A 15,016-nucleotide genomic window follows, 5' to 3' on the forward strand; every position below is an offset into this window, starting at 1 on the left:
CCTTCTCCCCAGGCACTTTTGTGGGCTCAGCCTCTGCCCTCCTCTTCTCTCACAGTACTGAAAGCCAGGTGCATTTATCCTTCCTTGGTTTCAACAGCCACCTCTGTATTGACGCTTCCCAATTCTATACCTCTGGACAAGAATTGGCTCCTAATAGTCAGACCCATATATTCAAACCCTCTTAACTTCTCCATTTGACTTTTTGCGGATGGCTCAATGTGAAATCATTTTCTCACTCAAACCTATTTCTGTATTCTCATCTCACCCAACAGCAATATTTTTCACCTACTTACTCATCCCAGAAGCTAGAAAGTATCATTGATTCTTCACTCTCCATTAACTTTCACCATTTTTCAATTGTCAAGTCCCGTCAATACTGTCTTCTTAATTTCCTGTAAATCTGTCCTTTACTTTCTATCTGCATTGTAACCACTGACTCATTTCAGACAACTGGCACATCTCACCTGAAATACTGTATAGCTCAGTAATGGTTTCCCTTCTTCCATTTTTGTCCTCCCCATCAATTATCTACACTGTTAGCGAAGTGATCTTTCCAAACGTGAATTGGGCTGTGCCACTTCTCTACTTAAAATCCTCAAAAGACTCATCATTGTCTTCAAGTTAAAACTCAAACTTGTTGGCATGGTATGCAAGGCCCACGCAGATGTGGTCCTTAGTAAATGAAAGCAGCTCCTGGCTGCAATCTTTCAGCCAACGTTTCTCCCTCCATCCCTCCCTGCCCCTTCCCCACTGAAACATATCCTGAGCTCAAACTACAAGATGCTTCGGCATTTGCTGGAAGCTGCCATTTCTTTCTTATATCTATTATTTGTACTTTTGTATTTGCTGCTGCTTCTGTCTCCATTTCACTCACTTTTTTTTTTATTCTTCAATGACATCATCTCTTCCAAAAGGCCTTCCTTGATTTTCCAAATCTAGAATTAGATGTCTCTTTGTTCTCCTTAGCAACATAGCAGCCAGTGATAGTCACTAGTGTGACCTATCACATTCTAGTGTATTCCTGGATGGTCTGTCCTCCCTCAGGACCTCTCCCTCCCCACTAGTCTATGAGGAGAAGTTCAATTCACAGTAACTACTTAACAAATCTTTGATAAAAAAATGATTGAACGCATGTCTCCTTCACATAGAGATGTTGTTATGTACCTTAATGATGCTATCTGAATAGACGTGGATTATCCTCTTTTTCTGCCTACGCAGATGAAGCATCTATAAAGTGGGTAGCCTAACATATAGAAAATTATTTTTTCTTTTTAAAATTCATTTTCAAATAGCTTTTACAGGGCTATTAGACATAATCAATGGCAGTTTTGAGAATTTTGTTGTAAAAATGATATATGTAACATGCACATACTTTTGAATTTGGGGTACAGAAACCTCATCAGACTCTATGATCGCAGCTATGTTCATTATTCACAAGACAGTTATTAACAAGTTTTTTTTTAATAAAATCATTCTTCCCACAAGGGAATGTATCTTTTCTTCTTATATTTAAATATATGTGATCAATCAATATACTGGCAATCAGAGAGTTTCTATTAATTTATATTAAAAATATTTTCTATTTTTCTATTAAAAAAGGGAAGAAAGTAGAAAATATTCCCAAATGTGTTTTCTAGAAAAGAAAATCTTAAACTGGGGAATCAGTCTTCTCCCTAATCCTAATTCTTGAGACTATCTCTCCATCAGCATAATAATTCAGATGATGTTGGGGGAGCAGTCTTTGGTTGGCGTGGGACCAAACTAGTCTATTGCTCTGATTGACACTAGATATTGATTAGCGGGCTTAAGCACACCAGCGAGAAAGGTGCAAAATCGACTGGACAGAACCAAGTTTAAAATTGTTTGTAAAAATCGAATCTGATGTTGTAGTAGAATGAAAGCTTTCACACACACAAGGGGAACAGAGTCTATGAAATAGGAGATTAAAAGAGCACAGTGAAAAAAAGAAACCCAGATAAAAAGAGCGAAAGAGGAAATAAACTTTAACAGCAGGATATGACATGACATGACATGAAAAAAAAAAAAAAGAATAAAAGTGTAGAAGGACAGGTGGGAGAACTAAAAGCCAAAATTAATAACAAAAAAATAAAAGTCTCTGGGGCTGGCCCCGTGGCCGAGTGGTTAAGTTCGCGCGCTCCGCTGCAGGCGGCCCCGTGTTTCGTTGGTTCGAATCCTGGGCGTGGACATGGCACTGCTCATCAAACCACGCTGAGGCAGCGTCCCACATGCCACAACTAGAAGGACTCACAATGAAGAATATACAACTATGTACCGGAGGGCTTTGGGGAGAAAAAGGAAAAAATAAAATCTTTAAAAAAAAAAAAAATAAAAGTCTGCCTATAGAAAACTGAAAAGAAAATATAAAGGACAGTAAAAGAATCTTCCAATCATAAAATAAGTTTCAATGACCAAATATTGCTATATCTTAAGAATGTCAGGATAGTATTTCTTATATTGCATTATTCTTTTAACTTTCTTTAATTTAGAAGTATATATAAGATTCTTCACTTTGACAATTTTAAGGCCTACAGCAAATCAGTGTATCGTTAACGTGGCGTCTCCAGCTGGTTGCGCAGGCACATTAAGGTACTTGATATCATTTGAATCCGTAACAGCTGGGCTGTAACATTTTCAGCTGAGCAGGATTTTACCTATTTAACTTTTTTTCTTTTTAATGTACTTGCTCCCTCCTAAAATATTATCTGAGCTCCTGGAAGCCAAATAATTAAGATTGTCTCAAATGTGGTAATAAAATAAAGGAGCACAGTTTTAAGTGAAATGTTGTTGCTTTTCTCTTCAACCCTTGGCATCTCAGGAGTCTGACTATAGCTATTTTTGTCTTTTTTTAGTGCCTTGTTTCTGAGTCTCTTACTAATATGTAAATATTTTAGATTCATGCCAAATATATAAAGGCAGACTATAATAATACAAATAAAAGTATAAATATTAACCTAGAACATTAAAAAAGTAAACTTCATAAAGCTATCTTAATAGCAGATGATAAGATACAGAGAGTCTCTGCCCCCCGCACCCCCCGCCCCCCGACAAACTAACAATGTAAAGATACAACATTCTTATCTGGCAAAGCAATTAAAAAAGTTTATGCAAGAGCACATAAGCAAATGTGAACAAATACTAATTCTTAGCTTTAAAACCTTTTAAAGCATCTCAACACACAGTTGTCAAGATTCTGCTATTTTGAAGGTGCTGTGCCAGAAAGATAAGTCAAAGGGACGGGGGATATGTAAGAAAAATTCATAGCTAATCACACCACAGGCCAGAATATAATAAACACTGCAAGCAAAATACAACAGGTAGGAAGGGTTCAAAGAAAGAAGGCATCACACTAGCAGGAAGAATCAGGAAATCTCATGGAGGATATGCCGTCCTAGATGGGTCTGGAAGGGTGGGCAGGATCTGGAAGACAGAGACATAGGGTATGACTTTTCTTTTTCCACTATGATGCTTCAGGTTTAGGCTCTCAGCCTATTTCATCAGATAGCACGTTTTTGCTGATTTCTCTTGCATTTCTGACTTTCTGTATCAATCCTCCACTACATAGCCTCACTGAGAAACAATCATACCAAATTAATCACTGTCTCCTGAGTAAACCAAACATTTTTAAAAATCACTTTGCCTCTCCCTCTGCTTGCTCACGGCTGTCTTCTCTTCCCTTAAGCGGGTTGCAAACGAATAGAGTACAGAAGGCTTACTTCATTTTCAGTGTCTTTCCTGACTCCCCACCCCATGAATAAGTGCATTATCTCATAGGGATTTCCCAAACTCTTTACATGGTGTTTGATTACTGTTTCTTATATTGTATCACCTCATTTATAAGCTTGTTCCCCCAAACAAACGATGAGACTCCTGAGGGCATGGGCGATGATAAAAATCTCTGCATCCTCAGTCCCGGTGTCTCTCCCATGCTAACTATCCACCGTCCACACATATATATACATATATACCCTGGTGAAATGAGTTCTTGATGGAAGAACAGTAGGCGCAAATAGAACCGGGGCTTGTACAGCAAGGTTCACATACGTAGCCGTTGATACTGAAGAACAAACTCGGGCCTCTGGGGGTTCACCTCTTCCTCTGGCTGTGGACTAATAACAGGAGCACACGGGAGGTTAAGGGCATGCCACCTGGAAGCCCACGTCGCCGCCAGTAGCAGCGACCGTAATTTACTGGTCTATAATCCTCCATGCGTTTCAACGTGCTTTCCCGGCCATCATGTAAACGTTTCTCTTCGGTGGCCTAAAGTGGCCCTTCATTCTCTTCCAGAACCAGGGAAACACCTCCCTTTCTTTCAGATTGGGAGAAAAAACCCAGGGACTTTCCTGGGGCTGGGAGCGGGGATTCCCTCTCCGAGAACGTGCATTTTTCGCTCCGCCTACCCGAGCTGCAGGCGACCAAGGCGAAGGAGCTTGGGGCACCTTGGAACGCTCCAAGCACCCTGGGTCCCCCTCCTCCCAGAGAAGGGTCTGGAGCCCGGGAATCCGCTAATTAAGCTCGCCCCCATTGGTTGTCCCCAAGGCACCTCCATGCCGTCACTGTGTTATGCTAATGAGGGGGAGTCTCATTGGCTCGGCCTCCGGTGGCCGCGCCGAAGGGCTCCTGCGGGGAGAGCCGGGTGGGCTGCGTCTGGGACCAAAGCCCACGGGACCCTCGCGCCGCCCCGGGCTGTGCCGGGCGCAGGCCCGCCGGGGGAGCTGCTGCGGAGGCTGCTCTCGGAGGAGGATCTTTACCTGCCTTTCAGGAAAGTGCTTCCCCAGCTCGCCGCGCACACTCCCACCCCTCTCCCCTCTTTCTAGGCACCGCGCGGCTTTTTTCGGCGAAGTAACTTTTGCATTCCCGCCTCCCCCGAGTCCTGGGGACCAGAGGCGGTGCCGAGCCTGGGGGCGGTTCCTTGGCAGCGTTGATTCTTGTCAGAGCCAGACTTTTGCTCCTGGGCTTGCTTTGCATCCTCCCCATCACACCCTCAGGAGAGACGAGCCAGCCCCCTTTCAGCCGCAGCTTCCGGCTCAAAGCAGACCCCCTCCCCCCATCCCAGGCCCGGTCCCCTTCTCCTGTCCCTCTGTCGGCCACAGCATTTTTCTTAGTCCTCGCCCTCTACTCCGCAATATTTTCTTTCTTTCTCCTTCCTCCCCTCCATTTGTTGTTTTATGTTTCCCACTCTTTGAGGAAGGATGGTTGATTTGGAGAGCGAAGTCCCCCCTCTGCCTCCCAGGTACAGGTTTCGCGATTTGCTGCTAGGGGACCAAGGATGGCAAAACGACGACAGGTGAGTGGTGTGGTGCAGTGCTGTTCCGTGAATACAGCTGACAAGGAGACAGAGATGGAGAGGCTCAACAGGGGAAAGGAGGGAGAGGAGGAAAAGGGAGCCAGAGACTGGGGGAGGGAGTAAAAGGGACTCTTGGGTATGTCTCTCCATTTTGACTCTATACAGCAATTGCCATAGACAAGGAACTCTTTTCCTTTTTCACTTTCTTATTCTTGCAGTGCATTTATTTGGTGCTTATTCTTTTGTCTCTATGTGCTTTCCTAGGGTGTGTGTAAGGCTGGTATGAGAAGTGCAATATGTCCAAATGGCACGCAATATCAGGGCCAAAGAATTTTCATTTTTCTCCCCTTAAGCGTTGTTCATCAAATTAAAAAATGTATCCAAGTTGGTTGAAAAAGCACATTAGAAACTTAAAATCTCCTGCACCTGTTTACTAGCTCCTTGTCAGTGTTGTCTTGGTCGGTGTCCACCTGCCACTGGGGATTTTATGCTCTTTAAACATTTGGAGTTGCAGGTAGACAATTGGTTTATATATGTAACAGGTAGTTAGTGAAAAAACGTTTGCAACTGAAAGTACTCACTTTGAACAGGTCAGTGTGACTCCTATTAATAATGGTGTTTGTATAGCATGATCACACCTTTTCACAATTAATGTATTTTTAACCTAAATAGTATATATGTCACAAAATTAAAATTGTTTCAACTAGAATATTTATCATTAGCAGAATATTGCTCATGTGTTTTATCTATAGCATCACTGCTTTGCCTAAACTTTTGAAATTCCTCCGGCTATCTCTGTCTCATTATTTAAAAAGCACTTTTTATGTTTCATTGAATTTGGTATTTTCTGGAATAGTCATTTCATGTATCACATGCCACACTTCCTTGTTTTTAAATGATATATGCATAATAACTAGGCTCTCAACTCAATTGAAATGTTTCCTTGAAGTTCAGTTTGTTATTGATGCTGTATTTTAATACGTAAAAGATCCATTATTGGTCCAATTCAAAATCTCCTCCCCGGTCACCACTGAGCAATACCTTCCTTCTTTTCCTCACCATCTCAGCGCCCAATACCAACTCCTATCCTTACACAGAGGGGATTTTGTCTTGGGCATCGAGTATAGACTTCTTTGGTCTCATATTAGTAATTTAAAGGGACACGGATGTTTCATAAAGGGTAATATTTCAATCCGATCTCTTCTTTTTAGGGAAAAACATTTATATTGGTTAAAAGTTAAAAGAATAAATACCAATTTACCAGTATGCATGGAGAGTAAGGTGTTCTGGTTGACTGAAGATAAAGAAAAGACTATTTAAACAAATTTGCAGTGCTAGTTGACATTTAGATAAACTGTATCAGCCTAGTTAAATGATTAATCCAGTGAAGTGCATCTTCGTAGTGATTGAGTCTATATTGTTACTTCGGGACCTCAGGATCATCATGGAGAATAGAAATACTCATTGTAGAAAGCATGAGGCAGGCTGACTACATAGTAGCATTGTTTGTTTGTTTTTAATATTCTATCCAAGATATGAATGTGGTTGCCCTCATTTTCCTAAGGATGCTGCAGATATATTTCAGGAATTAAGAATTTTGGTTAGTCGAATGCTCTCTAAAAAAGTCACTGCTATATTAAAAGAAAGTTTTGTACATTTATTTAAAATATCTATTATGATAAAAATTTATGCTAGTACAACTTGAACTTAAAAATTAGGCATTATTGGGCTGGCCCAGTGGCACAGCAGTTAAGTTCGCACGTTCCACTTCGGTGGCCCGGGGTTCGCTCGCTGGTTCAGATCCTGGGTGTGGACCTATGCGCCGCTTGTCAAGCCATGCTGTGGTAGGCATCCCACATATAAAGTAGAGGAAGATGGGCATGGATGTTAGCTCAGCGCAGTCTTCCTCAGCAAAAATGAGGATTGGCAGCAGATGTTAGCTCAGGGCTAATCTTCCTCAAAAAAAAAATAATAATAATAGGCATTATTTACTATTAAAATGAGGCATTAAACATTTCAAAAATTGTTCATCCATTTTTAAAGATTTGACTAATTTTGTGGCTTCATGAAAACTTAATATTTAGTTTTGGTTCCCCATCTTTGAAGATAGGATCCTTTGATTAACAGGGACGCAGGCTTCAATCCTTTGCTCATTTATTCACTAGCTGAGTGGCCTTGGGCAAGTTATTCAGCCATTATGAGATTCAATAATGTTGCTTCTGTAAGGTACAAGACTAACACTTAGTTGGCACTAAGCACTGGCTAGTGCTATATGTTAACTGTGCTATATGTTACATATATATGTGTGTGTGTATGTGTATATAGATATATAAACAAATATATTAACCTTTGCTATATGTTATCTCAGTCAATTCTCACACAATCCTTGAATGGTGGATAATTATTTTAAGGACTAGGAAACTAAGTTTCTGCGAAATTAAATACTTGTCATGGTAATATATTTTATAACTGTAAAGATGACACTTGGGCTCAGTTCTGCGTAACTCAAATTCCTCAAGAAGCTCTGAGCTTCTTTCCACTCAATTTGCATTTATAAGGATAGTTTATAGCATCTAGCATAGTTTAGGTGCTCAATAAATGTTAGTTTCCTTCTTCACTTCTGATTTGCAGTTTGAAATTCTTTTTAATTTTTCTTCAGAATCCTAAATTAACATGTAGTAAGTAAAGCTATCTCTTTGGTCTTTAATATGGTCACGAATTTCTCTTTGCAATTAAGTCTGAGTAGCAATCTCATTCTACTCGGTTGTCTCCATGGTCTCATTTCCTAGAGTTGAGAAGGAAGCAGTCTTTCATATGGGAATAGGTAGACAGGTTCAACCGACAGATACACCTAGTGCTCTGCCTATATTCCCTAGGCTGTTTTCTATGAATACCTTTTGCCTGAGGTTTTCTGGTTTATTTTGTTTTTTCCCCTGACCTTAAGAGCACACCGGGCCCACTTGGAAAGCAAGCCAGAAGTGCCACTGAGTATAAAGGGATTCGTTAGATAAATACCTTAGCTCCTTGATTGGGAAAATTCTGAACCATGGTCTACACTGTCCAGTGGGATTGAGCTCCAGTTGCCCATAGTGGTAACTGACTTGATATTGCCAGCTTTATTGGCTTCCTTCCCCACCTCTGCCCTACTGGCATTTTCTGGATCATTTCCCAAATAAACAACTTATGCTGCAGTCCTCATCTCAAGGTCTGCTTCTAGGGGAATCTGAACCCGGATAGATATCTTCTTGCTGTAGGGTCACATCCTAGAGAAGATGAGGCAATTAGATGATGGGAAAGTAGACACTTTCTATGTTGCTCTTCATTTTAAGAATTTAAATTTAATCTTAGTAGGACAGGTTGACTGACGTGTGACAATGAGTGAGGCATAAGATTGATGTGCGAAGGGGTGTTGGTATAGAGAGAATATTGGTGGGCTTATTGGGAAACAGGAAATGTCTGTGCCCCACCACAGATATTTTGTGAGCTAACCTTGGCTAGTTCAATTAAATTTATATTGTACCACCTTTTGGTAGGGACACACACACATATAACGTATGTGTAATAGATCTGTGAATATATATATGATGTATATGCAATAGATCTGTATTCTATATGAAATATAGAATGCATAGATAATATGTGTATAATGTATATATCAATGCCATTCTTACATAATCACTTCTCCCTCATTTGCATTTTGATACCTTTTCTGAATAGAATATAAGGGAACAGAGTTAGACACAGGAGTGCAGATAATTTAGCACATGAGTGATACTAGTTCTGGGAGGGCATGAGATAAGTTTGAGAGTTGCTAAATGACAACACTGCTTATGCCTTAGGGATGTCTGTTATGTATACGATGCATGTTTATTTCTTTGCCATCCTGAGTAAAACACAAAAATCCAGTTCAAATGCTTCGTCTAATATTTCTTTAATGGTCATTTATCCATTCAGCTAATATCTGAATGCATACTACATCCCAGGGCTCAATCAAGTTAGGTTTGGGGAAGAATATAGGAAAGAATGTTGGACAGTGCTTGGTCAGGAGGTGTTCACGGATACGATTAGAGGTGAACTTCAGCCCAGAATACTGACAGTATTGTTTGTATTATGAGGATATCCTTGCAGAATTTCCATTTTAAGACTGTCAAGATTGTGCACCATTTGTAGGTAGGATATTCAATGTTTGCTTGCAAATCAAGTAGCTGAAGTCACTGTATTAGAGATGGCTCAAAGTATTCAATATGTTTTGAATCTAATATTTAGAATACTTAGTATCTTCAAAGTTACTCTATGATTGAAACTAAAATGACCGGAGACTAAATTTAACTGGTTTTATATGGGAGCCATTCTGTAGTATGTAGAATTGTTGTAGTGTTAAAATCCATTGTTTTCTGTTTTAATATTTCTAAGATTTGTGAAACAATAAAGATATAGGATATTCTCCTGCAGTTAAAGGTTGGTAAATTTCAGGTTTTAAATGCCTTCAGCCAGTTGGAGCAGCCCTTCTCATCCTTCATCGTGACTTAGTAATTTTAAAGTTTGGAAGACAATGCACTTGATGTTGGATAAATTATCACAACTGTGGATAAATTACTGTTAATGGACAACTCTCAGTGGCAGTCGTACAGGAGTAGGCTATTTATTTAATTAACACCATTCTATTTTCAAATATCTGATCAGTTTCATCTCCAGTAATTTTAAGTATTCTTTCATATTTTATAGGTGGCATTTAAAAGTAATACAAGCAAGTCGCCTAATGCATTGTAGTTATTGAAAACATAAAAGGGTTTGAACAAAGAGTACAGTTCAATCGATTAATAGTTTCAGAGTGTTTATAAAATGAGGAAAATGGGTAGCTTTTGGAGTATGTTTAGATGTCATACAATGCAAATATATTACTTTATATAATCTAATTAAATTGGGGGAATGGGTTTTAGAGTGGCATATGGCATATTTATATAACTTACCAATTTTATCCCCCTTAATAAATTATATATTATTTTGAAAAATAGTAATTTAATGTAAAGTACTGACTCTAAGTTTGGAAGTTCAGGTCAATAAATCCACTTCTAAAATACTTTGTGTTATTAAGAAGAATGAAATGTTATTTTTACTGTTTAATTATATAGTGGAATCAACCATGCATATGCAATATCTATAAACAAGATTTAAGCATTTATTGTTAGAGAATCCAGACAGTGCTGTGTTTCTTAGCACTGTCTATACTGTTAAGGGAAATCTCCACGAATAAAGCAGTAAGAAGTTATGTACTACTGAAGTAGGTAATGGTGCAAAAAATGACTTTAGACATATATAGTATAAAACATAAAATGTGGAGGAAAATGCATTGTTTAATAATTATTGTTTTTTGATAGTCACCAAGAATTCAGATATTTATACTTTATATAGAACGTATATGATTTCTTCCTTTTGATCTGCTGTTATAGATAAAATTGAAATGTGGCTTTTCAAACTACTTAGAATTTCTTTTTAAAGTTTGATTCCATTCAGCCACTCTCATAGATCCACTTTTTGTAGATGGTTATGTATTAGTGATACCTTTTCGGTGAGTATTATACTTTTAACTTTTCAAAGTACCTCTACGTACAATAAATCTTGGACATGGAAGGTTGGAATGTAGTAATTTCATTTTCCACATAAGGTATCTGACATTTTCAGGAGATTAAACTTTCTACTAAAGGATTTCTCCATTGCAGCTTCAAGTTAATCTTGAGGGTAGGTGCAAAAACATTCTTCCAGATAGATGACCAAGAAAATGATTTCAGCTAACTTAATTGTTTGATCAAAATCATGAGCATACTTTTTGTCTTCTTTGTTAATAATGTAACTCAAGTTCCTCAAAAACAGATTTGGAAGGTAATATGAAAAATAATACAAATGAAGGCTAAAAACTCATAGTTTGATCTTATTATTGGTACGAAATAAAAATTAAATTAACAGTATATTTAGTTATAACATGTACCTGTACCTAGGCCACCATTTTATCTTTTTGCTGTTTTTAATAGTGAATATGATATTTATATTGGCTTTTAAAAATCATGTTCTTGTTTATTAAAATGTTTTATATGTTTGAAAATCATTTTGTCGTTGATGGTTTATCTGTTTTATTAATGTATTTATATATTGCCAATGTTGTCTTTTTATGCCCTACGCTTGTCTAATTTCCTTTAAGGAAATGGCACAAAAAGAAATATTTTTCACAGTGAAATTTAACCGGTTACTTTACGTGTTTATAGTGTGAAACTAAATTAGCTTGACCTTTTCTGAGCAATATTTAATACCTCTGATAAGATGTTTTTAAACTAGTGCTTTTCCTGAGTTTTAAATTGGTAATTAAAATTTTCTCTGTAAAAGTAATCAAAACAATAGATAACGATCCAGAGAGAAAATTACTTTTACTCTTTGGCAATCCTTGACCAGATAAGGGATTTTTTTTTTTTTTATGGATCATAAAAAAACAATTCTTTTCACAAGGATCTTAATCATCAGACAGCAATCAAGTCACAATTTAAGAGAAAATCACTTGGAGAACAGAGTGAGAAGAAAAGGTTGCATCTGGAGCATGGACAAAATTTCATCCTCAGTACAAATTCAGAATTGGTTGTGTGGAGTTGTAGAAAATGAGATATAAGTGAAGGCAGGGGATTGCTGGCCCTTCTGATATTGCACGTGCTGCCCAAGTAGAGCAGATATGGAGAAGCAGGGCCAGAAACTTCTTTCTGGTAGAAGTAGTGGTGGCATGTAAATTCTTAAATTTAAATCCTTAAAGTTGTATGCAAATGACCAAACTTTATGAACAAATTAGAAAGTCTGAGCATAGATATATATTTTACTCTTGCAGTTAAATAAAATATAAAACATTGTTGAATCTGTCAAACATTTAATCGGACCATATTAAATATATCTAATATACATTTATAAATAATGATTATTGTACTTCATTCGAGTTAACATAGAAACCAAGAAATTTGCCACATGTTACAAGCATGAGCTTTACTTTGTCAGCTAAACCACGTTATTAGTTTTCTTTTGCCTAAAACAGTCAGTATTGACAGCTTTTCTCTTATGAAGTATACCATTGTAGTTTTCTTAGTTATACACTCATGTATTACAGAACAAAGGCTGTGGTTCCTTAGGAGCTGAGGTTTCCTTGTACGCCCTGTGTAGATGCACTTGCCAACCATCTCTCCGACCTAAAGCTTTCTGCATATATGTTTGGCCTCATAATTTGTCCCAGTATCTGGGCACTGTATGACCTGGAGCCACTGTGATATTTGATCTCATGTCTCTCATGTAGAAGAGTCACCACGTAAATGCCTACAGCAGATAAATAAAAACCCAGGCTCTGTGAAGGCAAGAAAGCACCATGAAAATGGTCTTGGATCCTTCATATCTGATCATCTGGAAGCAGAAGAGTGGATTAGAAATTCTTGACCTTGATTTCTCAATAACTAGATACAATTAGAACAAGCTGACTCTTAAAAAGAATCTAAGATGTACTATAACCTCAAGGGAAGAAGGAACCACTGCACATACTTGGATAAAATGTATCATTTTTGTAAACTAATTCAGTACACTAGTGGTATTAGAATTGTCTCCTTTGACTGGGAAGTGGAGATGGGTTTGGAGTTGGGAAGAGAAGAGATTAGAGGCTGGAAAGGAATAGAGAGAAAATGCTCCTAGGTGTTGGGGAGAAGAAGACCCAAAAGAAAGGATACTGAGGACAGTGAGATTCCTCTTCACAATTTAGTTTTGGATCGATCATATTTATCTTCATCTCTTTTTGTCAAATAGAAGCAGTGGAAGAAAACAAACAGGATCCTTGACTGTCAAGCCTGGCTGGTCTATAGAGGACTGCGGTTGGCAGCAAATCCCCAACTCTTTGACCCTTTCCTGTTTAAAGTCTTAACTGGTTGTGTCATTGGAACTGTGCTTTAGTACTCTCAACGCTACTGTGGTTATGCTTTGGCTCTGAAGAGTGACAATGATTTCCCTCTGTGCATGCATTCCTTGAACTCAGAGTTGTATTACTTCCAATTTTCACAGTATGTAAATTTGTGGAAGAAATGGACTTTGCATAGAAAGCCAAAAAACCAGTGAGTCTAAGAAATAAAGGACTGCTTGTTCTTGGCTTTCTTGCACTGGACTTTGCACAGAATTATAATGATGAATTGTTATTACAAGGGCACGCTTAGCCCATCTTGTAAATCACTGTGTGAATAGGGATAAAAGCAGATTAACACATTTCAACCTCATTTAACTCCCTGTGGGAAAACTTGGAGATTGTGCACATATTGCAAACAACCATTATTAACAACGGGGACCAGATGTGTGGTTTAATAGTGGACAGCCTACTGTCTCAGGTCTGTCAAAAATTGAAATACCACTCAATCTACTGGGAATCAGATAAGGTGATCACTAAGCTGCACAAGTACCAGTAAGGGGTGATGGCAATGACTTTGGTCACTGCCACATCATGTGGTGATGACATTGGAAGATTATAGATGGAAGAGTTCAGTGTTTTGTTTTGATTTCTTGGCTCTCTCTTCACAAGAGTTCATGTGCTATTTCACCTATTTCTACTGAAAATACAGAAGATAGAAAATGGATGACGACGTTGAATACAGCACTTATCAAGACAGTGAACATTTACTAAGAGCTTAATATATGTCACACATTGTTGTAAGCATGTTGTATGTATTATTTCATTCCATCTTCACAGTGGCTCTGAGGAATTCTATTATTTTTTTCCTTTGTACAGATGAATTACCTGAGATACAGAAACACATAACTTGTTCCAAGTTATATAATTATAAGAGGTAGAACCAGAATCTAATTATTATGCATACCAGTTATATTTATAACATAAACAAATGTGCTCTAATGCTATTAAATAACACAAAGAACAAAATGCAAACAAATGGAAATGCTTTTGAAGGTAGAAAAATCACATAGTGTCTGGATCCCTCTAGGCTGGTATTACAATGCTTACTCGAAAGGAAAGTTGTGGAATTTTCGAAGTAGGTAATATTTCCTGGGAGAAAATATTTTTTTCCTCTAGAAGTAGAGTATTGTTCTTTTGACAGCCTGGAGAGAGTGGATTGAAATAGGAAATTAGTAAAACAACTAAAGCAGAGATTTTATCTCTATCTATCTATCTATCTATCTATCTATCTATCTATCATCTATCCATCTAAATAAAACCAAAGCATATACAAATCAAAAATACATCATCTAAGATTGTATAATTAACTCATCAAGACTCTTAAAATGTCCACTTTGGAAACTTCTGCCAGGGTCATCCGTCTCCAATAGCTCTTTGTTACTTTACTTAATCCGTAACAATTATCTTTCTTTTGATATGGCTGGGTGGTTTTCCCAAGTTTCTCAGTAGAACTTTGGGGTCTCCTACTTCTACTTCCTAAGGTATTTGTACCTGTGTGAAATTCATTTTTCTCAACCATCGTACTGGTGATGATGAACACTCTCTTGCAGGTGTGTTGCGAGGTGTAGATGTGGCCGTGTGAAATTACTTGACTGAGGGCTTAACACTTATCCCTACCTATTAGTATGTTTCACTTGTTCCAAAGAAGATTTGCAATGGTTCATGTAAATACATGCCATAGCATGAAATAAATAGAAAATACAAGACAATGAAAAGATAATAAGTGGAAAAACCCAAATTCA

At 38.0% G+C, this 15,016-nt stretch overlaps 1 protein-coding gene across 10 annotated transcripts in view; it reads left to right on the forward strand.

Moving 5' to 3' along the window:
- Positions 1-4,642: 4,642 nt before the first annotated feature.
- Positions 4,643-15,016, forward strand: part of KCNT2 (potassium sodium-activated channel subfamily T member 2) — a 347,942-nt gene continuing 337,568 nt past the window's right edge. For 2 of the 10 annotated variants that reach the window (XM_044762850.2, XM_070501553.1), the window contains exon 1: positions 4,644-5,305. In XM_044762850.2, the coding sequence (XP_044618785.1) occupies positions 5,211-5,305 (95 nt within the window). In that variant the 5' untranslated portion in view covers positions 4,644-5,210. Of the gene's footprint in view, positions 5,306-15,016 lie in introns of all 10 variants that reach the window. The other 8 variants (XR_011499412.1, XM_044762851.2, XM_014843754.3 and 5 more) reach the window with 5 other exon arrangements.

The sequence above is a fragment of the Equus asinus genome, chromosome 30 (assembly GCF_041296235.1).
Source record: "Equus asinus isolate D_3611 breed Donkey chromosome 30, EquAss-T2T_v2, whole genome shotgun sequence".
Taxonomy (NCBI): Eukaryota; Metazoa; Chordata; class Mammalia; order Perissodactyla; family Equidae; genus Equus; species Equus asinus.